Source organism: Anguilla rostrata, chromosome 9 (assembly GCF_018555375.3).
Source record: "Anguilla rostrata isolate EN2019 chromosome 9, ASM1855537v3, whole genome shotgun sequence".
Lineage (NCBI taxonomy): Eukaryota > Metazoa > Chordata > Actinopteri > Anguilliformes > Anguillidae > Anguilla > Anguilla rostrata.
In genome coordinates this window covers 2,989,714-3,016,894 of record NC_057941.1, presented here as the reverse complement: position 1 = coordinate 3,016,894, position 27,181 = coordinate 2,989,714, and the positions used below count along the sequence as shown (strand labels likewise).

The following is a 27,181-nucleotide window of genomic DNA, read 5'->3' as shown; positions in this document are numbered from 1 at the left end:
GGGTTCAGGGTATTAGGGGCAGGGATTCGGGGGGGGGGTTCAGGGGTATTAGGGCAGGGATTCAGGGGGGGGGTGGGGGGTTCAGGATATTAGGGGCAGGGATTTGGGGTGGGGGATGGTGGGGGGGGGTAAGCAGACAAAAAAATGTTTGGCAAACTTTTCCCCCCTCCCTCAGGTGCAGAGTGCTTAATCCTGGTGCCTCAGCGATCGATGGTGCTGCAGAAGTTAGGCGGTAATGAGCCGGCTGGCGGTCGTGTGAATAATAATTTGGCGGGGGGGCGGGGGGGGCGTGGGGTGCCCGTACTGAGACATGTGCCGCGTGCCTGCTGTGCTAAATGGGGGGGGGGGTGGGTGTCTTCCTCATCCAAACTCCTGCACCTGCTGGTCGCGGGGCACATTCAATCTAACAGCAACGCGCCCTTTCTTTTAGGCAAATGCTAATATACCCCCCCCACAACACACTTATTCTGGTGTCTAGTAATAAGCAAATAAAGTCAAACTTATGCCAAGTAAAGCAAAGCCGTGTTATGTAAATTGTTAAGAGTGCTGTTTGTTATGAATACCTATGGTTTTTTCCCCTGAATGTAGCTGTCTGCACTTTAAAATATGGGTGTGGGCTCCATAGCTCAGAGCTGAGGGGAGTGGAGAGCGGCGCGTGATGGATTTGCGCTGGCCTGGCGCTGGAAGTGTTGCTGCTGCAGGCTTTATGTGAATCCGATGGCCTAGCGCTGCCCCGTCCTGCAGGGGAGCGTTTGTGTGGAGAAGAGTAATAGTTCTGGGAGGGGAAGTGTTCGTGGGGCCTAATGCACAGCCCATCGATCGCTATCGCCTCTGCTTCCTGTCCGGATGAAACCCTACACCTCCCAGGACTCGGGGCCTAAAAGCTCTCACTGCCGTTGGGATAATATTGAGATGTTAAAAGCAAAACCTAAATTATGCATCGTATTATTTTTATTTTCTCTTGTGTTGTGTTGTGGGCCTTGTAGCGGCCATGTTTGATATTGCTTGTGATTTAGGCATTTAATAATATTTTACTGGACATATTAATAATGTTTTAGTGATGCAGCCTTTGCAACATGCAAAGCTTTGAGCTAATATATGTTACATGTGAATTACTCTCACACACATACACACACACACACACACACACACACACACAAACACACACACTTGTTCCTTTTCTAACTATTCATTTTATAAATGTTAGTGCTTCTGCTTCAGGAAATGTGACCTGAGAGACAGAGAGAGGAATTTCAACTCAAAATGAGTTTGATCATCAGTTCATGTTCACTCAACTACAGAAATCGGAAATCTACTGGAATTTCTTTCATTGAAACCTCGGGAACATTCCACAGTAATAATACTAAAAAAGAGAGAAAATCAAACAATGGGGCAGCATTCTCACCCACTATTGCTTTTTAGGCATTATTTCACATTTAAAATAAGAATTTCCCAATGCCTCAATCCCTCTGGAGTCTCGTGGTTCTCACATCCATACATAATTTCTATTGTCATCGGTCTTCAGAAGATCACATGACACCATCCTTTTATAGATTTGGAATGGGGGGGGGTGGGGGTGGAAAAAAGCTGTTTCAATGCCATGATACACAAGCTGTTTATGGTGGAGCACATGGTAGGGCGAGTGATAATATTTCATCAGCGTTCCCCATTCCAGCTGTTTCCATCATCTTAGTGCTCGCTATTGATTTCCCCACCGCTGGGGCTGCACAGAGAGCCCTTCTGGATGCTTCTCAAGGGCGTTTATAAATACGACGCGCTGCCCGTCCGTGTCCTTCCTGGCAGGCCAAGCGTGAGCTTTTATCAGCGACGGGCTCGCTCACCTGTTCTCCGCTGGACCCGTGGGTCCCGTCGCAGGTGCTAGATGCTGGTTCATGTGGCAGTTGCTGAGTCGTGGTTACATGTGTTCAGGGTGCTGGTTCTGGTGGTTCTGTGCTGAGGCGGTTCTGTGTTCAGGGCTGGCTGGTTCTGGTGGTTCTGTGTTGAAGCGGTACTGTATTCAGACAGGGCTGCCTGATTCTAGTGGTTCTGTGTTTGGCTGGTTCTGGTGGTCCTGTGTTGTGGTGGTACTGGGAGCCAGGGGGGTGGGTGGGGGTGAGGGGGGAGGAGCTCATTTGTGACTCCACTGTCATACCTCATGAATATTCACACAGCCTGTAGATGCATCATCATACCTCATGAATATTAATATGGTCTGCAGATGCATCACTGCACTGGTGGGGGTCTCAGGAAACACCCAGCAGGAAGTTCTTATTTTTCTATTTTTTCTTTTTACCCTTGAAATGAAAATGATCAATTTCTGTGATCCATTCAGTCGTAAACAAGGGCCGGGGATTTACACCGACAGGCGTGCAGTACGTCATCGTGGCACAACTTCATTTCCAGAGAAACGGGAGAGAGGCAATTTAATTAACCCTCTTCTGCAGAGAATGACGTCACTAATTATACTGTAACTTTCAGTCCTGAAAGTGGCATATGCAGAAGGCATATGTTCAGACATATGAACATATTTTTATTGCTTGCACATGCACACACACACGCACGCACAAGCACACACACACTTTGGAGTAAATGTTCTTTCCTTTTTTGTGCTGTATTGTAGGCGCGTAGTTTTGGGCCTGTGTGCTTGTGTAATGAGGGAGCCTCCTCTGTTAGCCCAGCCTGCCTATCAGAGAGAGGCCTGTGCGTAGGTGAGCTTGTACACAGAGCTCGTGTCTGAGAATGTCTGCCACCATATGCACAGAGGTGCGGTCAGTCTGCCACCATATGCACAGAGGTGCAGTCAGTCTGCCACCACGACCCTCCTGTGGGGGCTCACCGAACCCGGGCAGCGCAGGCTGTGGGTGCCCGCCGATCTGGCCGGTCACCCCCTCTCACGCCCCCATGACTCCCGGGTTTTGGGAAGGCGCCAAAAATGCCAGGTGGCATATGCGACGCCAGCGCAGTGGCCTGTAGTCTGCCCTGTCTGCAGATTATTATTATTAATAAAATGTTTTTTTTTGGGCTTTTTCAGCTTTATTTGACAGATCAGTCTAGAGAGACAGGAAGAACTAGGAGGAGAGAGAGTGAGAGGAGCGCAAGGTCGGCGTCGACTCGAACCGCCACGTGGGTCGCACGAGCACGGAAGCGCACGGGCTGCGCCACACGAGGCCCCCCTGCAGATCGTGAATCTCGGTCTGAGCTCCACGCTGCTCTGTGGGGCCTGCAGGGGCCCTGTCCCGTGCGCAGGGTGCTCTGTGGGGCCTGCAGGGGCCCTGTCCCGTGCGCAGGGTGCTCTGTGGGGCCTGCAGGGGCCCTGTCCCGTGCGCAGGGTGCTCTGTGGGGCCTGCAGGGGCCCTGTCCCGTGCGCAGGGTGCTCTGTGGGGCCTGCAGGGGCCCTGTCCCGTGCGCAGGGTGCTCTGTGGGGCCTGCAGGGGCCCTTTCCCGTGTGCAGGGTGCTGTGTATCTGTGTTAGCGCACGTCGCTCGTGATGACCGGCGTCGCTCTGAGCGCTCGTGATGCTGCCTGTTTGCCAACGGTTCCCTTCCTGCAACGCTGGCAGGTGCTCAATGCGTTTAAGTTACACGGTTATAAACATATAGCCTATATAATGTGGTTATATGGACGTACGTTATATGGTTATATTACATCACGCTTTAAGTGTATGTGCAGTTGGCTTTGCTTCCTAAATCTCCTCTTAGAGTGCAGCGTTCACTAGCGAATGCCATGCCCTGTGTGTTTGCTGCATTTACTAGTTGCAGTAAATAGCAGCCCTTGCTTTTATTTATTATTATTTGGAAGAGTTGAGTCTTTTAAAGCACCGGGCAGTAACATGCATCTTATCTACCTGATGTCGTTTTCAGTGCGGGTGTAAAATCCAGACGATAGCTTTACTGGGGCCTCGTCAGCTGCTTCGCTGGCATTATGGGCTGGATCTTTAAAAACCAGAGCGAATTAGCGCGCTCTTCAGCGGCTAAAGGAGCCCGATGTGTCCCCGGTGAGCGCCGATGTCGCCGCGCTTGCCGTAAAAACCCGCCGGCGTGGCGCGGCGTTCTCCCTCCGCGCGCGGTTCATTTCCTCTGCTTAACGCGCCGGTTTTTACCAACCACTTAGCCCGCGTTGACACATTGCCTCCGAAACCCCTGTTTATACCCGCGGTGAAACTCCGGGGCCTGAACACCGGTGTTCAGCTACAGTGAAGACGGGTCTGCAGGTTTAAACGAGCCCTGCTTGTTCATTAGGGAGCGAGAGACCTGCTGCTGCTGCTGCTGCCCCCTGATGCATTATGGGGGATCGGCGCATTAGCCGCCGCCTCCTGATGTAGCTGCAGACCTGTGTTTATTGTAGCTGTGCTCATTTTAGCAGGCGGAATGACGCTGTTGGTGGAAAATGACTCCCCACCCCCAACCCCCCTCCCAGGCCTTGATTGAGTTATCACAGACCGTGGTGCCAGGGCCTGGCAGACCCTCCTGCTGCCCCCCACCACCCCGCCCCCGAAGCACAGCAGTGCGTTCTCATTGGACGGTCCGCCGCCTTCACGCCTGTCACATTGGATTCCAAGCACAATTCATTTTAAGCCCCCCTCCCTCCCTGCTTATAGATCCCCTCCTCCTCCCTCCCTGCCCGTGGTCTCTACCAGAGCCCTGCATTCAAGTTTGGGGCGGGGTGGGGGTTGTGGGTGACCGGTGGATATCTATTAAAGAAAGCCCCCCTCCCCTCCCACCAATGTCATTATCTGGGTGCCTGAGGCGTACCCGTTTTGGGGAGGGGGTGGGGGGGGAGAGCGGCCCCTGCGCAGGGGGGAGGTGGGGGTTTGAGTGAGGGGGGAGAGGGGCGCAGGGAGGAGAGTGGGGGTCTTTGAGGAGCACGTGGGTCAGGCAGGTTTTGGGGGGGAGAGGGGGGAGCAGGGGGGAGATGGGGGGCTCTTGAGGAGCACACGAGCCAGGCAGGTTTAATGTGTTAGACCTCCACCGCTGCGCTCCCCTCTGCTAATACCATTAAGCCCGCCAGACACCGGCCTCCATTGATCACTGCTGTCTGCTCGGGCTAATTTTGGAGTGAGCTTTTCAATAACCTCGGGGGAGCGGGGGGGCGAGGGAGGGGAGGGGAGGGGAGGGGAGGGGGGCTTCTTTTACACCCTGCTCCCCTCTGCCCCCGATCTCCTTCCCGCCTGCCTTGTTTTGAGACGGTAAGCACAAGCACACGCTCCCCAGATTGGACAGGGCGGTTGATGATGACCCTTCTCCCCGTTCGCTCTGTCGCTGTTCGGCCACAGAAAGGCCTGGAAACCGCGTCCCAGTCGGTTCAGCGCTGAGCCGGGCTCATCGCCGGAGCCGCCCTCGGGCCAATCAGAAGCAGAGTGGATGGCAGCGCTGAGCCGGGCTCATCGCCGGAGCCGCCCTCGGGCCAATCAGAAGCAGAGCGAGCAGCGCGAGCGGCTCATGGCGGGGCGTCGGTTGGAGATGGCCGCGGCTTCGTTGAGCGTTCGAGCGCCCGTTTGGCGGCTCTGTGTTCAGCCGGCTGGCGGAACTCGTTCGCCCGCGGTCCGTCGCTCTGGCTTTCCCTCGAGCGGGCGGCTCAGCCGACGAAACCCTCGCTGTCCTGCCCCGTGGAGCTCAGGGTTTTATTTGGCCGGTTGGCGCTGAGGGAGAATGAAGCCCTCTGTGATTCGTCCTGCCAGCGGCTCTGAACTCTGAGTTTGGCGGCGTGGTGAGAGACGGGGCGTGCTGCCCGTGTGTGAAATGTAGTCAGACACGCGCCAGACGGTTTCAGAAACACGCCGCCGTCGTGCTTTTGAGGAACCGGCCCGCACGCGTGCTGAGCCTTCTCCTCCTGTGTGCCGCGTTGTGCACTCAGCTGGTCTCTGCCACGGAAGGCTTGCTCACTGCGTTACTGCAGACGCTGTACTTTGTTTATTTTGCGAGCTCCGTGCTACATGCGAGAGAGGGCGTGGTCGAGACAGACGCCATCTTTACCTCTGACCTCTGCAGTAGGGAAACGGAGACGGACATCGAAGCAGAGCCGGATTCCACACCGCTGCGTTTCTGACTCTCAGAGATGCTGAATTATTGTCCCTGAGCCTCAACAGTATTTCTCATTTAAGGTTCGGATTATTTTTTCCAATTATTTCAAAAAATTAGGTTGTTTTCTTGATTATTTGTCCCATCGGCAGTAAATCTGGGATGCCACAGCTCGCGCTGCGGTGCGATTCTGAGTGCAGTAAATAGGACCGCTGGCTTAGGCCCTTAACAGAGACGGCAGTGCTCGAGCGGCTGTGTCTGTCGGCCTCTCCCGTCTGTCTCGTCCCCTCTGACTGGTTATAGACATGCTATTATTGAAATGACAGTGAGCGGGGCATTAATAATGTAACGGCTGGGACAGAACACGGGAGCTTCAAAGCGCCACGCTAGCATCGATTGCCTTAATGCGGTGCTGCTGCTGGTTAAGAGCGCCGCGGAATTAGCTTCAGCGCTCTCCGTGTGTGTCGACGCTCTCGTCCCAGGTAACTTTCAGGGCGTTTTACCTCGGCGAATAGAACATTTCCAAGAAAAGACAAAAATACTGTAGTATTGATTGCCGTTGTATGGTGGTCATCTGAGGGCACTGCGAAGCTAAGCACTTAGACAGGGTCACCAGGTCTGAGAGCCGAGGTCTGCTGGCTTTGTTTTACTCGGCATTAATTGATCAATTAAAGCAGTTGATTACATAGTTAACTATCTCACCTGGTTTATTTTGTGTAAGTGGTTGTTGTATTTAAGGTCAAAAAAACCGCAGACCCTGGCCCCAGACCAGTTGCCACCTGACTGTGATTAGCTGAAGTGTGCTAAACAGGGGCCTTCAGTGATATGACACAATCCAGCTAATGGCAAATTAACTATCGATGATTTGATGCTGTGTAATGCAGTTCTTTCAAAGTGATGGTGTGCTTTTTTTTTGGGGCAGTGGTGTGAAGTGAGCTTGCGTTAAGACATTTCTGTGTAGCAGAGTAGCTGCATTTTGCAGTAAATCTGACCGCAAGTGTTCTTCAGGTTTTTTTTTTGACAGACTCTTGTCTCAGCCTGCGCGTTTCTCTGTTGATCTGTTGCTCAGAGAGCATTTATGTTGTTCACAGAAAAGGAAATGTGAGTGTCCTTCCTGCTGAAAACGTGCACGCTCTTGGTCCTGGTGTGGCTTGCATCGGACGCGCTGTTCAAAGCTTGTTTTCATGTCTTTATGCCCCACGCTGTCTCTCCTTCTTGCTGTAACAGCCAATCACCACAGGCCCTCCCACCTCAGGAAGTCTCTGATTATGACATCATCCTCTAACTTAAAGGTCCACGAGTAGAGAAAATAAAGTAGAGAAAATAAACCGACCGTGAAGCTTGTGGTGTGGGACATCATCCCAGAAAGCTTTTATTGGGGGATGGAGGTGTGTGTGTGTGTGTATTAGCTTGAGTTAATGTGTGTGTGGGTGTCTGTGTCTGTGTCTGTGTGTGCGTGTGCCTGTGCGTGTGCCTGTGCGTGTGCCTGTGCGTGTGCCTGTGCGTGTGTGTGTGTGTGTGTGTGCATGTGCATGTGCGTGTGCATGTGCGTGTGCCTGTCTGTGTGCGTGTGCGTGTGCGCCTGTGCGTGTGTCTGTGTGTGCGTGTGCATGTGCGTGTGTGTGTGCGTGTGCCTGTGCGTGCCTGTGCGTGTGCCTGTGTGTGTGCCTGTGTGTGTGTGCGTGTGCATGTGCGTGTGCATGTGCGTTTGCCTGTGTGTGGGCGTGTGCGTGTGAAAGGCGTGCCTGTGTGTGTGTGTGTGTGTGTGTGTGCCTGTGTGTGTAAGAGACAGCGTTGTGAGGCAGCTGGTCCGGGAGGTGTTGGGCTCTGGGTAAATGTCAGGAGCCTGTTGCAGTCCTAGATAAGAAATCGCAGCCCTTAGATACGGTGTGTGGCGTGTGAGGGTGAAGCAGCCCTTAGATACGGTGTGTGGCGTGTGAGGGTGAAGCAGCCCTCTCTCTGCTCTCCCAGGTGCCCTTCAGGTGGAGCACCTGGTGATGACGCCCTCACACTGCTCTGCGGCGTCTTCCGTTTGAAACGCCCCTGGCGTTCGCCGACTGTGTCGGGGTAGCTCTGATTTTACATTACATTACATTCCAGGCATTCTTATCCAGAGCGACTTACACAACGTTTTACACAGCATTGCATCCATTCACACAGCTGCATATATACTGAAGCAATGCAAGTGAGGTATCTTGCTCAAGGGTACAATGACAGTGTCTTACTCAGGAATTGAACTTGAGACCTTTAGGCTACAGGACCAGCTCCTTACCCGTTACACTGCACTGCCGCTTGCTGCTGTTGGGGTGGCTGGCCTGTCTGCAGAGCTGTACAGGAAGTTGGAGCTGAGCTGAGCTGGTGTGATGTGGCTGTGCATGGCTAATCGCGCTTTCGCTCAGCTTTCTGCGTCTGAGCGTCTGGCATCCACGTCCTGCCACGAGCCGGAAACCGCGCGCGAAGAGCAGCAGAGTGGATTTGTGCTCGACTGACAGGGCCGTATTATATCTGAACAGGAAGTGCAGATCAATGCACTGCAGCGCTCGCTCGCTCGCTCTCTTTCTCCATCTCTCTCGCTCTCGCTTGCTCTCTCTCTTTCTAACTCTCGCTCTCTCTACCCCCTCTTTCTCTCTCTCACTCACTTGCTCTGTCTGTCTTTCTTTCTGTCTCTCAATTTCAATTCAATTCTCAGTGCTTTATTGGCATGACATACTTCAGTATATGTGTTGTCAAAGCTTTACAAAACACATTACAGTGTACATACAGTAGTGTAATGTCATCAGTTATAATAAAAAAACACCTAACATATACTTGCAAATGCATGAACTTAAGAACAACATTAATAAAACAAACAACAGCTTTCTCGCTCTATTTGTCTATCTCTCTCTTAATCTCTGTCAGTTCATCTCTTTGTTTCTCTCCCTTTCTTTTCCCTTTCTCTGTCTCCCTTTCTCCATCTCTCTGTCCCTCCTCTCTCTTCTTCTCCCTCTCTTTCTCCCTCTCTCTTTGTCCCTCCTCTCTCCCTCTCTCTCTCCCCCCCTCCCTCTCTCCCTGTCCATCACATTGTCACTGAAGCCCCAGAGGAGCACACTACTGCCAGCACATGAACACTGGCATCGTGATACATTTCCTCCAGTGTGCTAAAAATGGTTTGCCAGGACAGCGTGGCATTTTGGTGAACTTTCTCCAGTGTGCTAAAAATGGTTTGCCAGGGCAGTGTGGCATGGTGATACATTTCCTCCAGTGTGTTAATGATGGTTTGCCAGGGCAGTGTGGCAGTGTGGTTTGCCAGGGCAGTGTGGCAGTGTGGTTTGCCAGGACAGCGTGGCATGGTGATACATTTCCTCCAGTGTGTTAATAATGGTTTGCCAGGGCAGTGTGGCAGTGTGGTTTGCCAGGGCAGTGTGGCAGTGTGGTTTGCCAGGGCAGTGTGGCAGTGTGGTTTGCCAGGGCAGTGTGGCATGGTGATACATTTCCTCCAGTGTGTTAATAATGGTTTGCCAGGGCAGTGTGGCATGGTGATACATTTCCTCCAGTGTGTTAAAAATGGTTTGCCAGGGCAGTGTGGCAGTGTGGTTTGCCAGGGCAGCGTGGCATGGTGATACATTTCCTCCAGTGTGCTAAAAATGGTGTGCCAGGCAGTGTGGCATGGTGATACATTTCCTCCAGTGTGTGTTAATAATGGTTTGCCAGGGCAGTGTGGCAGTGTGGCATGGTGATACATTTCCTCCAGTGTGTGTTAATAATGGTTAGCCAGGGCAGTGTGGTGGTGAAAGTGTATAATTTCCTCATTAATACCGTCTCCTGTCATAGCCCCACGCAGAAAGTCCAGGCAGCGGAGCACTGTGTGTTTTTATGTTAATAACCCCTCTCGATGATTGGCTCGTCTCACAAATGTGTTTGTGGGTGAAAGCAGGCGGACGCTGAGGTTGGGAACATCTGGCTGAGTGAATAATGCAGATAAGCGGTCTATCTGCCCCCTGCAGGCTACACGGAGTCCTGCACGCTGACGAGCACTGAGCAAGATCCATCCTCTCTGCAGAGGACATTTTGAATAATACTTTAATTTCCCCAAGTATTCTTTTTTTTTTTTGTTTTTTTTTTAAGTTTGAAAAAAAAAAAAGACATTTGTACACATAATACTTTTAACAAGATAGTCTAAAAATTAAGAAAGTATTCTTCAAAATGGCCTCCTACAAGAGCGTGGCTTTGATCTTTTAAACTGGAACCTGAGTTTGTTCTGAAGGGCGGTTTCCCGCCCGGCCCTTAGCGGTTTCCCGCCCTTTCTTAGCTGTGGAAGCGATGGGGGACGCTGTGATTGGCACGCTAACCTTTTCCCCGGTTGCCAGAGATGTCGGTCAGTCGGGCAGAAGACTCCCCCCCGTGTTTTATTGATGTGGCCCCTGCTGTGTTATTGAAGCGGTGCCTTTTGGACAGTTAGGCTACCGTAGAATCAGGAACCGTGCTGCCGTTCAGACAAAAATACCCTGCTTAGGTTATACTGTTCTGGAAAGCAGAGCAATATTCTACTCCTGTAGTTCATTCATAAACAGCCTAAAACTGCAATGCATTCTGTCAGAGACAGTTATTATGATTATTTATTTATTTTTGGTTTTTGTTTTGGTCTTATTTTGATGCAGCTGTCTTTAAGGGCTGTAGCGTCGCGGGTTTGGATATGAAATTGGCCTCGGCTCTCCGGTGCGTTCCTGCCTGGCGGTTGACGTGACAGATTCATACGGCGTGAGGGAGCGCGCATTCATATTTAATCGCTCACAGCTATAATTTATTCATGAGTCAGAGGGGAGACCCCCTCGTCGCGGGGAGGAGGGGGAGTCGAGCGCCATTAGCCTGGCGGTGTGAATTAGTGCCGCAAGACCGAGGCAATTAGCGCCGACGCTTAACGCCTTCATTAACAGCCCTCTTCCCCCTCTTAGCCTTTGATATGCTCTGCGCCGCGCGATCAGAGAGCCGAACTCCTGCTTACCCGAGTGCGCGACGTTGCGTTATGTAGCCTAGCGCCTTTATCAGTCTCTCTCCGCTGTTTACTATCAGACCGTCTCTCTCTGCTGTCAGACAGTCTCTCTCCACTGTTTAATATCAGACAGTCTCTCTCTGCTGTTTAATATCAGACAGTCTCTCTCTGCTGTTTAATATCAGACAGTCTCTCTCCGCTGTCAGACCGTCTCTCTCTGCTGTCAGACAGTCTCTCTCCGCTGTTTAATATCAGACAGTCTCTCTCTGCTGTTAGACAGTCTCTCTCTGCTGTTTAATATCAGACAGTCTCTCTCCGCTCTTAGACAGTCTCTCTCTGCTGTTTAATATCAGACAGTCTCTCTCTGCTGTTAGACAGTCTCTCTCTGCTGTTTAATATCAGACCGTCTCTCTCCGCTGTTTAATATCAGACAGTCTCTCTCTGCTGTTTAATATCAGACAGTCTCTCTCCGCTGTTTAATATCAGACAGTCTCTCTCTGCTGTTTAGAGAAAGTCTCTCTCTGCTGTTTAATATCAGACAGTCTCTCTCCTGCTGTTAATACAGACAGTCTCTCTCGCTGTTAGACAGTCTCTCTCCGTTTAATATCAGACAGTCTCTCTCTGCTGTTTAATATCAGACAGTCTCTCTCTGTTTATATCAGACAGTCTCTCTCTGCTGTTTAATATCAGACAGTCTCTCTCTGCTGTTTAATATCAGACAGTCTCTCTCTGCTGTTTAATATCAGACAGTCTCTCTCCTCTGTTTAATATCAGACAGTCTCTCTCTGCTGTTTAATATCAGACAGTCTCTCTCTGCTGTTTAATATCAGACAGTCTCTCTCTGCTGTTTAATATCATACAGTCTCTCTCGCTGTTTAATATCAGACAGTCCTCTCTCCGCTGTTTTAAATCGACGTCTCTCTCTGCTGTTCAGACTTCTCTGCTGTTAAACGCTCTCTCTGCTGTTTAATATCGTCATTGAGATTCACGGCGGCGATGTTGCCGTTGTGTTGTCCGCGTGTTCTAAGGCCGCTGTTTGTGACCGTACGGGGAGCGTGGCTGTGTGGACGGCTCGCGCGACGCTCTGATTAATCGCCTCTCCCGGGACCGTATGGATTTGTGGCGCCAGTACGCGAGGCCGATTTGTCAGCGTCTGAAGACTGAGCCATCATAGAGAGATCAATACCAGTTAACCCCGCTCCCAATAAAAGTAAAAACCAGCGCTGATAGTGGTATTAGAGACGCGTGTTTGAACCACTCCCGTTTTGCAGCAAACTTTCGGACCCTGGATATGACGGCGTTTTGGCGCGCGTTGATGTCGATATTAACCGAGTCTGGGCCCGATGTATGCGTTTGCGTGGTAGGTGGGAGTTGATGGGAGAACGTTTAGCATGCAGCGTGCTGAAAAATGGATTTTATTTAATGGGAGTCGGTAATCCCGAGATTAAAATCCTCCAGGGGTTTCTTTGTGTTTTTGTCTGAGCGAACAGATAAGGAATGGCGAGGGGGAGTGGAATCATACTCCATTATTCATACCTAGACACCCACAGCCCCAACCTTCCCCACAGCAAGCTGCCTCGCCCAGTAATGTGGGACCGTTATGGGCGGGGGGAGCAGAGGGGGCGGGGGGGGGTTGTCTGGTGTCCCGGCCGTTTGGTCTGTCTGTCAGCCCTCGATTCCAACACCACTGACCCGAGTTTGATTTTTGTTTATCCCTCTGTTTACAGCGGGTGTGTTGGGGGGGGGGGGGAGGTGTTTATGTGCGCTCGCTGGCAGTTTTGGAAGGCCAGACAGTGCGCGTCGAACCTGTATCCCTAAGCGACAGGAGGCAGCCCCCTATCTTTTTGGGGGCAGTTTCAGAAGGGTAGTCTGAGCAGATCGAGCCCGTAGACTGGGTTGGATGATGCTGCCGGGGGGGGGGGTGTTTATGTGCTGTAGGGGGGCGGTTTTGGAAGGCCAGACGGTGCGTGTCGACCCCGTAGCCCCACGACGGGAGGGGGCAGGCCCTCTCTTGTTTAATATTGCATGGGCCCCTCCGTGCCTCCGGCTGGGCTGGTGGGTGTGCACACGCCCTGCCAGACGCCAGCATGGAGGAACAGGAGAGCACGCGCCTCCTCTCACGCTCCACCCTGGTAAGGAGTCCTGGAGTCCTGCTCCACGGCCGCCTGAACTCCTCCATCACCGATTCACACATCGCTCTCCATGTGCTCACCATGTGCTCGTCTGTCCTGTGTGTACCCCACTCTGCTTGTGTACCCCTCTGTCCAACCCTCTCTGCTTGGGGACCCCTCTGTGTACCCCACTCTGCTTGGGCACTCCTGTGTGTACCCCACTCTGCTCTGTGTACCCCACTCTGCTCTGTGTACCCCACTCTGCTTGGGCACTCGTCTGTGTACCCCACTCTGCTTGGGCACTCCTGTGTGTACCCCACTCCTCTGTGTGTACCCCACTCTGCTCTGTGTACCCCACTCTGCTTGGGCACTCGTCTGTGTACCCCACTCTGCTTGGGCACCCCTGTGTGTACCCCACTCTGCTCTGTGTACCCCACTCTGCTTGGGCTCTCCTGTGTGTACCCCACTCTGCTCTGTGTACCCCACTCTGCTTGGGCACTCCTGTGTGTACCCCACTCCTCTGTGTGTACCCCACTCTGCTCTGTGTACCCCACTCTGCTTGGGCACTCGTCTGTGTACCCCACTCTGCTTGGGCACTCCTGTGTGTACCCCACTCATCTGTGTGTACCCCACTCTGCTCTGTGTACCCCACTCTGCTTGGGCACTCGTCTGTGTTCAGTAGTCCCGATTGGCCTCGCTGTCGTACAGAGCTCCCTGCCGTTTTGTCGTGTTTATTTAGTTTGTTTAGTTTTTTTCAGTGTTTCCCCTTCCTGTGTGTTTCTGTGTTTTGTGCAGACATCGTTGTTCTGTCTCGTAAGGAATGTCTGAAGACAGATTTCAGGTTTTTGGGCTTTTGTTCCACAGCGTACGGGCCGTTTGAGTCCTAAGCCCCAGTCACACGGGTGCCCAAATCATGGCGTGTGATCAATATTTAATTCTGGGTGTGGGCTCTGCTGACCCAGTTTGTGTGCTGCTGTTGCTGTGGGCTGATCTGACTAGTAGTGACTGGAGCAGCTTCTCAGCATACGTTGCCTGCACGCAGGCTTCTTTGCCTTTCTGTGTGATTTTGGTGGCAGTTGAGATGTCCGGCTCGGCGTTAGTTTTGGGAAAATAAATGATCATCGGGAGTTTTTTGTTGGCCAGCGGAGTGTTTTTTTATGCAGGCGCTGTTTCAGTAGCTCTGTGTGCGTGAGCTGCGCTACGTCACCGCTGTGTCACCGCTAAGTCACTACTATGTCACTACTATGTCACCGCTATGTCACCTCTATGTCACCTCTATGTCACCACTAAGTCACCGCGAATCGGGGCGCGTCACAGCGCCACATCGGCGGTCTTCGGGCCGTGACGGACAGCCGAGCCGTTTCGGGTGATAAAGATCGGGGCGGAGAGGAGTCGCGCGGTTCAGATTTACCGTCGCCGTGCCGACAGCGCGAGCCGCTCGCGCTCAAAGGTCAGCCGTCAGCCGTAAAAAAAAAAAAACAGGCCGTCTTTCAAACCGGGGAGAAATATTACCTTTCCAGCGAGGGTCAGCGTGCTTCATCGTATTTATGGAGCCGAGAGCGTTTTACTGTTATTATTTTATTGAAGGCGGCGGACGTGATGCATCATGGGTAAAAATGCAAATCCGACCACGTTAATCTACGATCTGGCACGAGCGCCGGAGTCTGTGACGTCAAATATGTAGTTAATCAGCTGCAGTAATATGCTGGATGTTTTATTTTATTTTTTTCTTTCTTTCTCCAATCTACATAGCTTCCTGGAGACCTCAGCAAAATGCATCTCACAGACCATGCCCACCAGCAGGTGATGCAGGTCCCGCCCAGCCAATCAGGATGCAGCATCGCCAGCGACTCGGGGAGCAGCAGCCTATCGGACATCTACCAGGTAAGAGTGCCGTCACCCGATTTCTGACCACTGTAGCCAATCAAAAGACATTCCGTACGGTCCGTTACACTTGCAACACTTTTACATATGATTACTTTTTATCACAGAGCGTGGGGAAGTTTTAGTCCTGAAAAAAGAACAATTTTTGCGTTGCTTTGAATTATTTATCCAGCATTAGGATTAATTATTCACCTGAGTGCATGCTTTCTGCAGACCTGGGTGGGATAATGCGCCATTTTACTTGGCAGCCGGCTTGCATGTTTTATTTGTTGTTTCCTTTGTGTGTCAAACTGCCCTGGTGCAGGGAATGGGCTTAGTGGAACAGGACGGGACTCAAACTGATATCTGCGGTGTTTTGTGCCGCGCCCTTAGTCCCCCGAGCTCGTCTGACTCTGCAGCGGTTCAGTGGATTTAAGCTCTCATAAATGTGTGTGAGATGAGGAGGTTTTTTTACCGTCGTTTTCACACACCTGAAGCCTGAATACCTTGAATCCAAAGGAAGAAGACGAGCAGGAGTCGCGTGTCATTGATGGGAAATAATGTGACTGCTGCCTGTGACCTGGCTCTGTAGCTCACTGAAGGTTTCGTAGATGAACGCTTGACAGAAATGACAGTGTAGAGAAGGGGCTCTGTAGCTCAGAGAAGGTTTCATAGAAGAGCGTGTTATTGATATGACAGTACAGAGATGTGGTTTTCTAGCTCAGAGAAGGGTTTGCAGATGAGTTTGTGATGGTTATGACAGTGTAGAGACCTGGCTCTGTAACTCACTGAAGGTTTCGTTGATGAGTTTGTGACAGATAAGACAGTAGAGAGGTGTGATTCTGTAGCTCAGAGGTTTCGTTGATGAATTAGTGACAGATATGGCGGTAGAGAGGTGTGATTCTGTAGCTCAGAGGTCTCGTAGCTGAGCGTGTGACGGGTTTGACCGCGCCCTTGGAAGACATTTAAGCGCGTCCTCTCAGGGAATTGCCTTTCTCTCGCTGACCTTTTCCGGATCGTTCATATTCCGCCCCGAAATGTTAGCAAACAGTTTCCAGGTTTCCGTCTCCTCCATCGCTGCTGCTTGAACTGTATTTTTCCAAAATCCTGACTTTATCCAATTAAATATTACCACCGAACAGATACAGAATTCAAGAAAAAGATCTGAACTTACCGAACGGTTTAAATCAGCACCACCTGTTCACAAAGCTACATTTAAATGATACATAAAAATAATACTTTTTTTGTTAGCCTCTGAAGAGGCTTCATCATTAGAAGGCGGTAATATGTGTTGGGAGCCGTGTGGCCCTACCCCCGGAGTCGGAGATTAGGTATTCCTCGCACGCGCTCAGAAGCTGAGCGCTCGCTCGCTGGGTGGGTGGGTGGTGGGGGGGGCGCGTGAGGGAGGTGTCAGACGCTGACAGGGCTCTGCTTCTCAAACGCTCTCCGCAGAACGCCTCTGCACTCCTCCTAAAGCGCTCGCCTGTACCGCCGGCCCGAAATCCGGAGGCCTGTCCGTCACACTGCCGCGCGTAATGATATTAACGGAGTAGAGCTGCAGTGCGTGAACACGGGCCGGCCTGGAAGCTGAGCTGGGAGGACGCTGCCTTGGAGGGACGCCTGACGCCTGGGAGGGACGGCCTGACGCTCTGTGGCCGGGGTCCTCCCAAGACCCTCTTCTGATCGGGGAGTTTTTTTGTCTCGCCACCGTTTGAGGGTTTCCCCCCACTGGGAGTTTTTTTGGCCTCATGTGCTTGCTGTTTTGGGGACTGAGGCCTGGGTTTTTTTTGCTGTGTTCTGCTGTTCTTTTAAAGCGTCTTTGTGACAGTTTTGGATCGGGGGGGGGGGGGGGTGGTCTTTCGGCTGAAGTCTCCCTCCTTTCTGCCATGATAACGTGCGTCTCGTGATTTTGCTTTGAAAAAGGCACCATCTTCACACAGACCCGGCAAGCCCAGAACAGTGGTGTTGGTTCGCCTGGGTTTAAAAAAATAATAATAATAATAATACTCTGCTAGGGTGGAACGCTGATCCCAAGCAGCCTTAGAAGCTTCTCTCACTGGAAGTCGGTGCTTTTTGATCTGCATGATGTTGTGTCTAACTGCGGGGCCCCACGTACAGTCCCTTATCCACTGCAGTTCAGAGGCTGAGAAACATGAACCGGAAAGCAGATCAAATGACTGTCATACAGATGAAGATCAGATGTGAAGAGGCCGTGCAAGTTCAGCGATTTAATTGGCTCTTTTGCATATGGGGAAAGTTTAGAGTCATACGTTCTCCTTTTACTTCCTCAGACTGATGTTACTTTACATAGACTGAGTAATGTAGTTGCTAAATTGGTTTTAGCAGTACAAGCCTTTTGAGATCCTTTATCTGTGCACATCTAAAGGCTTGTTGTGCTACTCGTGGTACTGAAGACAAGCTGGTGCTGCTTGTTTTAGGATCCACTATCCCTTTTGGACATTTTTAAAAATTATTATTATTATTATTATTATTATTATTATTATTTCCCATGGCTTCTCTTGCTGAACCTAGCCAAACCGCCTCACACCGGTTCCATGGCCTGAGGAACAGAAGCTCCAGTGTCTGTGGAGATGGATCTCCTACAGCCAGGCCTCAGGCATCTCCTGTAGGCCTGGCCAGATGCTCAGCAATATTGTACAAGTGGTTGAGGCCCTCACCTCCTAACCCGCGCGTTGTTGGGTCAAACCCCAGATGGCCCACTTCCTGTATACGGTTGCGCAAGCTGCAGGGTATGAGGTCGGACAGACAGAAGTGTGTCGGTGCGTTTGTGAAACACTGTCAACTGAAACAACCATCGTTTCACAGGAGGGGGTTTGCAAAAATGGCGGCTGTTTTATTCTGTAGTGAAACCTGGGGGTTTGTGGGAGTTTTTAGCATGCGGGCGGGGGGGGGGGGGGCCCTTTGTGGTTTAACCTGTGCGACGGCGCCCCCTCCAGGCCACGGAGAGCGAGATGGGGGACGTGGACCTGTCGGGGCTCCCCGAGGCACCGGTGGACTCTGAGGAAGAGGAGGAGGAGGACGAAGACATCGAGCGGGCGTCTGACCCCCTGCTGGGCCGGGACATGGTGCGCGAGTGTCTGGAGAAGGAGCCCACGGACAGGAACGACGATGACATCGGTGAGCTCGCCTCTTCCTCCCAGGTTTAACAGACGGTGTTTGAAAAAGACGTCTGTCATCTGCCACAGACGCGTTGAACAGATTTAGTACGTGTTTTTAGAGACGTGTCAAACTGTATGCCGCTAAGCTCTCATTCTGTCAGTAGTCTCGCAAATTGCTGACATTTATGCACGTTTGTTGTAAGTCACGTGACTTTGTGTTTGACCTTTCACCTGTACCAACTGTCTATGTGTACCAGTCACAATATCACCTTGAAGACAGGCTGTCCAGTAATTATCTGGCTAGCATAGCTATACAATGAGCCCTGTTCCTAATTTGTGCACTAATGACCAGTAATAAGTCCAGCGATGGTGTCTGGGGTTCGTCGGGTGTTCATAGAACATTCGCTTGCCGAGTTGCCATGGTGACCCCTCCCGCCTCCCCTCTTCCCTCTCATTGGCCCACAGAGCAGCTGCTGGAGTTCATGCACCAGCTCCCCGCGTTCGCCAACATGACTATGTCCGTCAGGAGGGAGCTCTGCACCGTCATGGTCTTCGAGGTGGTGGAGCAGGCCGAGACCGTCGTCCTGCAGGACGGACAGGAGGTACGCACGAGAGCCTTCTCACTGCCTTTCAGCCCCCCAGTGCAGCGTGGGTAACGCCTTTCAGCCGAGTTTAAATACCCCAGTGCAGCGTGGGTAACGCCTTTCAGCTGAGTTTAAATACCCCAGTGCAGCATGGGTAACGCCTTTCAGCCGCGTTTCAGTGCCCCAGTGCAGCGTGGGTCATGTTCGTTCATTACGTTACATTACAGGCATTTAGCAGACGCTCTTATCCAGAGCGACTTACACAACTTTTACATAGCATTTTACATTGTATCCATTTATACAGCTGGATATACACTGAAGCAATTCAGGTTAAGCACCTTGCGCAAGGGTACGAAGGCAGAGTCCCACCCGGGCATCGAACCTGCAACCTTTCGGTTACAAGACCAGCTCCTTACCCACTGTACTATACACGCCATCCTATTCAAAATAAATAAATAAGAAAGTGAGCGAGGAGGGCGTGTCAGTCGTGTTTCTCTCCCGTTCTGGAGAAACAGCGATGGAAGCGCTCTGAAGGAGTGATGCGGATTACAGGCAGAACCAGCTTACCGCTCGGCATTTACAAAAAAATCAATGTTCTGGCTCAAACTGTCGATGGTGTGTGAACGAAGCGTAGCAGTGAGCTGGGGCTGAGAGGGGATATCGACGTGGGTTGTTTGGGCTGGCTGCCAGTCTGCCGTAGTGCCTGGTGCTATGGGACGGACGTGGGCTTGTCTGCAGGGTCGATACGCTGTAGGAGCCACCCGTTAGCGTACTGCAGTTAGCGTACTGCCGAGGCTGGCCAGGGGGAGGCGCTGTGTTAGAGTGTTACGCACGCCTGAGATCGCCTGGTTTCAGCCGTTTGCCTTCGTAGCCCCGCGAGAGTGCGTTAATTTAAACTGCAGCCGATTGGCTTTCCTCGAACCCGAGGCCAGGAGGTTACCGTGGAAACGCACGGTTAATTATTCAGACAGTTTGGGCGGTTACCGGGCTGATTAATTAACTTGCACGGCCGAGAAACGGCAGGAAATCTTTTCCCCTGACAGCAAAACAGATGACCCCTAGAACGAGTTCTTTAACACAGGTATAAACGGTTTCTGTCCATGTGACTGAAGCAGCTCTTCCTACAGCCCTGCTGGGCACACGCGTCTCTGCCTGGTCACCTGCTCTCTCCGTACGTCCGCACGCACGCGCGTCTCTGCCTGGTCACCTGCTCTCTCCGTCCGCCCGCACGCGCGTCTCTGCCTGGTCACCTGCTTTCTCCGTACGTCCGCACGCACGCGCGTCTCTGCCTGGTCACCTGCTCTCTCCGTACGTCCGCACGCACGCGCGTCTCTGCCTGGTCACCTGCTTCTCCGTCCGCCGCACGGCGTCTCTGCCTGGTCACCTGCTTTCTCCGTACGTCCGCACGCACGCGCCTCTCTGCCTGGTCACCTGCTCTCTCCGTACGTCCGCACGCGCGTCTCTGCCTGGTCACCTGCTCTCTCCGTCCGTACGCACGCACCCGCGCGTCTCTGCCTGGTCACCTGCTCTCTCCGTACGCACGCGCGTCTCTGTTTGGTCACCTGCTCTCTCCGTCCGTACGCACGCACCCGCGCGTCTCTGCCTGGTCACCTGCTCTCTCCGTCCGTACGCACGCGCGTCTCTGCCTGGTCACTCTCTCCTCCGTACGTCCGCACGCGCGTCTCTGCCTGGTCACCTGCTCTCTCCGTCCGTACGCACGCGCGTCTCTGCCTGGTCACCTGCTCTCTCCGTCCGTACGCACGCACCCGCGCGTCTCTGCCTGGTCACCTGCTCTCTCCGTCCGTACGCACGCGCCTCTCTGCCTGGTCACCTGCTCTCTCCGTACGTCCGCACGCGCGTCTCTGCCTGGTCCCCTGCTCTCTCCGTACGTACGCACGCGCGCGCGTCTCTGCCTGGTCACCTGCTCTCTCCGTCCGTACGCACGCACCCGCGCGTCTCTGCCTGGTCACCTGCTCTCTCCGTCCGTACGCACGCGCCTCTCTGCCTGGTCACCTGCTTTCTCCGTACGTCCGCACGCACGCGCGTCTCTGCCTGGTCACCTGCTCTCTCCGTCCGTACGCACGCACCCGCGCGTCTCTGCCTGGTCACCTGCTCTCTCCGTCCGTACGCACGCACCCGCGCGTCTCTGCCTGGTCACCTGCTTTCTCCGTACGTACGCACGCGCGTCTCTGCCTGGTCACCTGCTCTCTCCGTACGTACGCACGCACGCGCCTCTCTGCCTGGTCACCTGCTTTCTCCGTACGTACGCACGCACGCGCCTCTCTGCCTGGTCACCTGCTCTCTCCGTACGCACGCACGCGCGTCTCTGCCTGGTCACCTGCTCTCTCCGTACGTCCGCACGCGCGTCTCTGCCTGGTCACCTGCTCTCTCCGTACGTCCGCACGCACGCGCGTCTCTGCCTGGTCACCTGCTCTCTCCGTACGCACGCACACGCGTCTCTGTCTGGTCACCTGCTCTCTCCGTACGTACGCACGCACACGCGTCTCTGCCTGGTCACCTGCTCTCTCCGTACGCACGTACGCACGCGCCTCTCTGCCTGGTCACCTGCTCTCTCCGTCCGCACGCACGCGCGTCTCTGCCTGGTCACCTGCTCTCTCCGTACGCACGCACGCGCGTCTCTGTTTGGTCACCTGCTCTCTCCGTACGCCCGCCCGCACGCGCGTCTCTGCCTGGTCACCTGCTCTCTCCGTACGTACGCACGCACGCGCGTCTCTGCCTGGTCACCTGCTCTCTCCGTACGTCCGCACGCGCGTCTCTGCCTGGTCACCTGCTCTCTCCGTCCGCACGCGCGTCTCTGCCTGGTCACCTGCTCTCTCCGTACGCACGCACGCACGCGCGTCTCTGCCTGGTCACCTGCTCTCTCCGTCCGCACGCACGCGCCTCTCTGTTTGGTCACCTGCTCTCTCCGTACGCACGCACGCGCGTCTCTGCCTGGTCACCTGCTCTCTCCGTACGTACACACGCGCCTCTCTGCCTGGTCACCTGCTCTCTCCGTACGTACACACGCGCCTCTCTGCCTGGTCACCTGCTCTCTCCGTACGTACGCACGCGCGTCTCTGTTTGGTCACCAGAAGAGGCGTTGGCCCAGAAGGGTTGTTGGAACTCTTGGGAAATGAGAAGAAAGCTCCAGACGTTTCTGTTTGTCGGGTGGGCTGGAGAGAAGGTCAGAGAGGCAGACGCTGCCCTCACAAGCGCGTCTTCATCAGCGTGAGGAGGAGGAGGGGTGGGGGGGGCGGGGTGTGAGGTGGTGGGAGCTGTGAAAGGTCAGCGTATATTACATTATTCTCTTTTCCTCTCAGCGAATCCCAGTACAGACTGCCGGCCAGTCGCTGGCTCCGCCTTCTTTTGGACGCTGTCAGTTGGCTTATTGTTGCAGAGAATGTTTGGTATTCGGTTAGTGCCGTCTGGTGTTTTGTGTTGTAGTGTGTAACTAGTGATGTTGTGGGGGTGTTTTTTTTTTTTTTGTTCCTCCCCGAATAAAAGCTGCCATTTTCTCTTTTGTTTTTAACAGTTTACCAGAGAATAGCCCCCTATCTCTGAAATCATTTGTCACAGTGCAAGAAATGCCTTTGACAGAATTATTCATTTGAACAGACTTCACAAAGAGAGCGTCTCATTTTAATTCAGCGATTTTTAATGTGGGGTTGGGAGGTGTTCCCCATCACTGAGGCTTGGTGCAGTGCTGTATTTGCCTGTCTAAACTGCGGTGAGGTTCCCTCTAAAAGCATGTATTAAACCAAATCAAATTGTATCCCTGTCCAACCCCAGTGACTAATAACGTGTCTGGTGTCATTTATAGCAGCGTGCCCCAGACTCCCACATAACCGCCTCCCCCATACGCGACCTCACAGATTACCCAACGCCCTCGTCTGAATGTTAATGTTAATTTCTAATGGAAATTGACGGCCTGGCAAAGTGCCCATTTTTTAATGTGAGTGTGGTTGTGTTATAATGGTACGCCCAAACTTTGCCCCCGTGGTGCCAACTAGGACTACCCAACCTTGATTTAAATGTGATGGGTTTTTTGATACCGTCAAGCAAGGATTAATCAGTGATTCCCATTCCAGAGACCTGATGTTTATGAATAATGAACAGTACACTGTACCCATACTGTAATGGCCTGAAATATTTAGCCAATTGAGTGTCGTGAGTTAAATCTGTTATTTGCATTAGATTTTTTTGTTGTTCAGTGTTCTTGTTAGGACAATATTAATATTAATCATATTAAGAGATCGTCTTTTCTTAACCAGTTCAATCAAATATTTTGGTCATAAATAAGCCTTTTCAAAGTGGATGGTTAAATACTTTCGTTTTCACACATTCATGTTTCGAAATTGCATCGGATGAAATTTTTACCGGTTTATCCGCCGCCCTGTCCCGCCCCCGTTGTGGTCGTCTCTGTGAAGAGTTCACAGTAAACGGAAGCAGTGATTTTTGAAGGGGGTTGCCAAGGAGAGGCTGCCGTTTTCGTACGGGGAAGTGAAACCCGACGTGTTCCCTCTGATCCGCTCTGATCTGATCGTCCCGAGAGTGCGTTTGTTTTCCCGGGAGACTGGAGAATAAAGCGGCCAATCGGTTGATTTGATCCCGTCTGTTCAGTCGCCGCTATGATCCGGGATTCCAGCACGTTCGGTAAACATCACCGGTGGGCGTCTGGGAAATTGCAAAGGCTCGGAAATGTACACACCTGACGAATTCTTTATCATCAGCGCAGGTGTTTTTAAATATCCTTTCCAACGTTCTGACGCCGCCTGTTGTTCAGCGATAGCCGTTATCCGGACGCTCAGGAAACGCGTGTCTGTGTCGTCTTTGAGATGCAAAAAAATCTTTTTTTTTTAAATGCAAAAAAAAAAAAAAAAAAAATCTCACGGTTCACGGGTTCCTCCCCCTCCTGTGTACACCTCATAACGGTTAGAGCCAGAAGTGAGAATGAACTCAGAAGTGAGAGGTAACGCATTAGCGTCAAACGCTCTTAATAACTCATCAGCTACGTTTCTTACTCACGTTCATTTTCACAACAGATATTCTCCCTGAAGGCTGCTTAACCAGGCCGTCCTCATGAGGGCTGTGTTAAAAAAAGAAAAAAAAGAAAACATTTTAAAAGCCTATTCGAAATGAAATGGTGAATTGATTTTTGTTTTGCGTTTTTCTTTCTCCCCCTTGCCTACATTGCCTTAAGTTTTATGGGATCCTTGATGGTACCCAGTGAAAGTCATAGCCTTTTTATGAGTCTTTTTATGAAATATCCAATATTAATACCTTTCCATAATTCCTTTCATGCTTTATTGTGCCACATCCCTTTTGTCTGTAATTCATTTTTAACGTTGTGAGGTATGGGAGGGAGTTACCAGGGAATTGAGAGCGCAGGTGGTTTGAGGTGTGTACCGTACGGTAGATTTTACTACCAAAATAACGTGGTCTTCCAGGGGTTGATGATGTCATAATTGCGCGCCATCAGCTGGAACTGTGGTATGTAGATCCTGAATGGCTCGGTGGGGATAAATCCGTAGGGCTTGCTTTGCGCAGTTTGATGATGTCATAATTGTGCGCCCGCAGCTGGATCTGTGGTACGTGATCCTGAATGGCTCGGTGGAGGTCAGCCACGCGGACAGGCTGGAGACCCTGTGCATGGGAAACAGCTTCGGCATCACCCCCTCCCTGGACAAGCAGTACATGAGCGGCATGGTGCGGACCAAGGGGGACGACTGCCAGGTATGAGGCCTAATCCCACAAACATGTCCACAGGTTATGAACCCTAATCCAATCTGTACAAACATGTACACAGGTCCCTAATGCAGTGTCAACCATGCAGTGTCAAGCTAATCTTGTGCGAGTGTTATTTAAGATACACTATTAATACGAATGCTGACCGTGTTAGCTGATCCCATATCCCTGTTGCAGTTCATTAATTGTGCTGGTGTTCTATAAAGTGCTTTACTTCTCGGGCAGCCACTGAAAGGAAAACCTGTTCATGCTTGTACTGTAATTCAGTTATTACAGGTAAATGTTTAGTTTACTTTACCATACCTAGTTACTGCATGCTGTTTTATTTGCATGTACTCCCTGTATTCTGCAGTTTGCGTTTTCAGTTTTTGGCTGAAACGGGGTTGTAAAGGTTTGTGGAGATGCAGAAGCAGACGTGGTTGTGCCGGCTGTGGTTTACTGACAGAACAGGAAGTGGGCCTTGTTTTAGCGTGCGGTGTGAGAGAGCGGTGAGAGTGCTCCTCCTCGGCCTGTTCCGTCAGAGTCAGCGCCTCGGCGTTGTGCGTCTGACCTGCCCAGTTCCTTAAAGCCGCCGCTGAGATCCTGTCCTGCTCGCCGAGCGACTTCCTGTTCAGAGCTCGCTGAGAGGGCGTGTCGCAAAGAGAGAGAGAGCGCTGGTCACGGCCGCCGCGTCAAACAGCTGCGGGTAGAGGAGACAGGAGAGGACACGGCCGGAGAGGAGGAGAGAACCTGAGACAGAGAGAGGGAGAGGGACTGCAAGAGAGAGGGAGACTGAGCAGAGACAGAGAGAGGGAGAGGGACTGCAAGAGAGAGGGACAGAGCAGAGACAGAGAGAGGGAGAGGGACTGCAAGAGAGAGGGAGACTGAGCAGAGACAGAGAGAGGGAGAGGGACTGCAAGAGAGAGGGACAGAGAGCCGGACAGAGCAGAGAGAGAGAAGCGATAGAGAGAGACAAAGAGACTGAGAGAGAGGAAGGGATCGAGAGAGGGATAGAGGGACTTTGCGTGGGACGGGTGGATGAGAGGGGGAGACAGGGGGTCTTTTGCGTGGGACGGGTGGATGAGGAGGACCGGGGGACCCCATGTCCCGCCCCCATGACTCGGCGGTCCTGCTGTTCGAGAGGCTGACCGTGGTGCGCAGCAACGTGCTCCTGTACTACCTGTTCACCGGCTGCCCCCATGTCGTCCTGGACCAGTTCGTCTGCATCGCCCAGGAGGACTACTGGAGGATCCTCAACCACGTGGAGAAGAACACGCACAAGGTGGAGGAGGCGGGCGAGATCGTCATGGTGAAGGAGCATCGCGAGCTGGACCGCACCGGCACCAGGAAGGGCCACATCGTCATCAAGGTGAGGGGGGGGGGGGGGCACCGGTCGGGCTGGGGAGGGCTGGGTCAGGGCCGGGGAACGCTAGTGATGCTGCTTTTCCATATCCAAGCTTCTTTTACATTTACTTTTTTTTTTTTACCCATTGAGGGCTGCCCAACCCTGTTCATGGAGATCTGCCGTCCTGTAGGTTTTCACTCCAACCCTAACAAAGCACACCTCACTCAACAGCCAGAGATCTCATTGAGCTGCTCATTAGTAGAGTCGGGTGTGCCAAATTAGGGTTGAATTGAAAACCCAGCAGATCTCCAGGGACAGGGTCGGTATGCCCTGCTAGTGCGAGCCGTGTGTTTTTCTCTTTCTGTAGTATTACAGTAGTACCCTTGCATTTCTGCTTCCTTGAATTGGGTGAATGCGTCTGGTTGCCGTTAGCGACGCTCGCCGCAGGAAGCAGGAACGTGTCCATATTTGTCCGCGGTGGCGTCATGAACGAAGCTCCTCTCGCCGTCTTCGGTTCTGCGTTTTGCGTTCCTCTGAGCCTGTCGCCGGATGACTGTCACGCAGTTTCTGATCCCCTGAGAACAGGCTGCATTCCCAGGCCCGGGCCCTGGTCATGTGACCGTCGCGCCCGCCAATGCGCCCTGCTGGTGCGGGGGCAGAAAGCGGTTTTCGGTTGGGACATGTAAAATGCATGTACATTTTAAACACTGGAAGCTTCCCCCTGCCTGACTTTTTTTTTGTTTTTTTGTCCTCATTTGCCCCGGGGTTAGTCCCTAAATCCATTTATAATACGTGTTGCAGGACCGTTTGGTGATGGTTTGGGACAGGCGTCTGATCTCTGTGTCTCTACCCCTGAAACACAGGGAACTCCAGAGCGTCTGATCTCTGTGTCTCTACCCCTGAAACACAGGGAGCTCCAGAGCGTCTGATCTTTGTGTCTCTACCCCTGAAACACAGGGAACTCCAGAGCGTCTGATCTCTGTGTCTCTCCCCCTGAAACACAGGGAGCTCCAGAGCGTCTGATCTCTGTGTCTCTACCCCTGAAACACAGGGAACTCCAGAGCGTCTGATCTCTGTGTCTCTACCCCTGAAACACAGGGAACTCCAGACCGACTGATCTCTGTGTCTCTACCCCTGAAACACAGGGAACTCCAGAGCGTCTGATCTCTGTGTCTCTACCCCTGAAACACAGGGAACTCCAGAGCGTCTGATCTCTGTGTCACTACCCCTGAACACAGGAACTCCAGAGCGTCTGATCTCTGTGTCTCTACCCCTGAAACACAGGGAACTCCAGAGCGTCTGATCTCTGTGTCTCTACCCCTGAAACACAGGGAACTCCAGAGCATCTGATCTCTGTGTCTCTCCCCCTGAAACACAGGGAGCTCCAGAGCGTCTGATCTCTGTGTCTCTACCCCTGAAACACAGGGAACTCCAGAGCGTCTGATCTCT

General features: G+C 52.4%; 1 protein-coding gene across 11 annotated transcripts in view; it reads left to right on the top strand.

The window, feature by feature from the left end:
* Nucleotides 1–27,181, top strand: part of rapgef6 (Rap guanine nucleotide exchange factor (GEF) 6) — a 105,370-nt gene that overhangs the window by 49,461 nt on the left and 28,728 nt on the right. For all 11 annotated transcript variants that reach the window (XR_010332277.1, XM_064349807.1, XM_064349798.1 and 8 more), the window contains 5 exons: nt 14,850–14,981; nt 17,918–18,098; nt 18,545–18,681; nt 24,241–24,396; nt 25,604–25,756. Coding sequence is in view for 10 of the 11 variants with exons in the window: in XM_064349807.1 (XP_064205877.1) it covers nt 14,850–14,981; nt 17,918–18,098; nt 18,545–18,681; nt 24,241–24,396; nt 25,604–25,756 (759 nt within the window). In the remaining variant the exon portion in view is untranslated. The remainder of the gene's footprint in view (nt 1–14,849; nt 14,982–17,917; nt 18,099–18,544; nt 18,682–24,240; nt 24,397–25,603; nt 25,757–27,181) is intronic.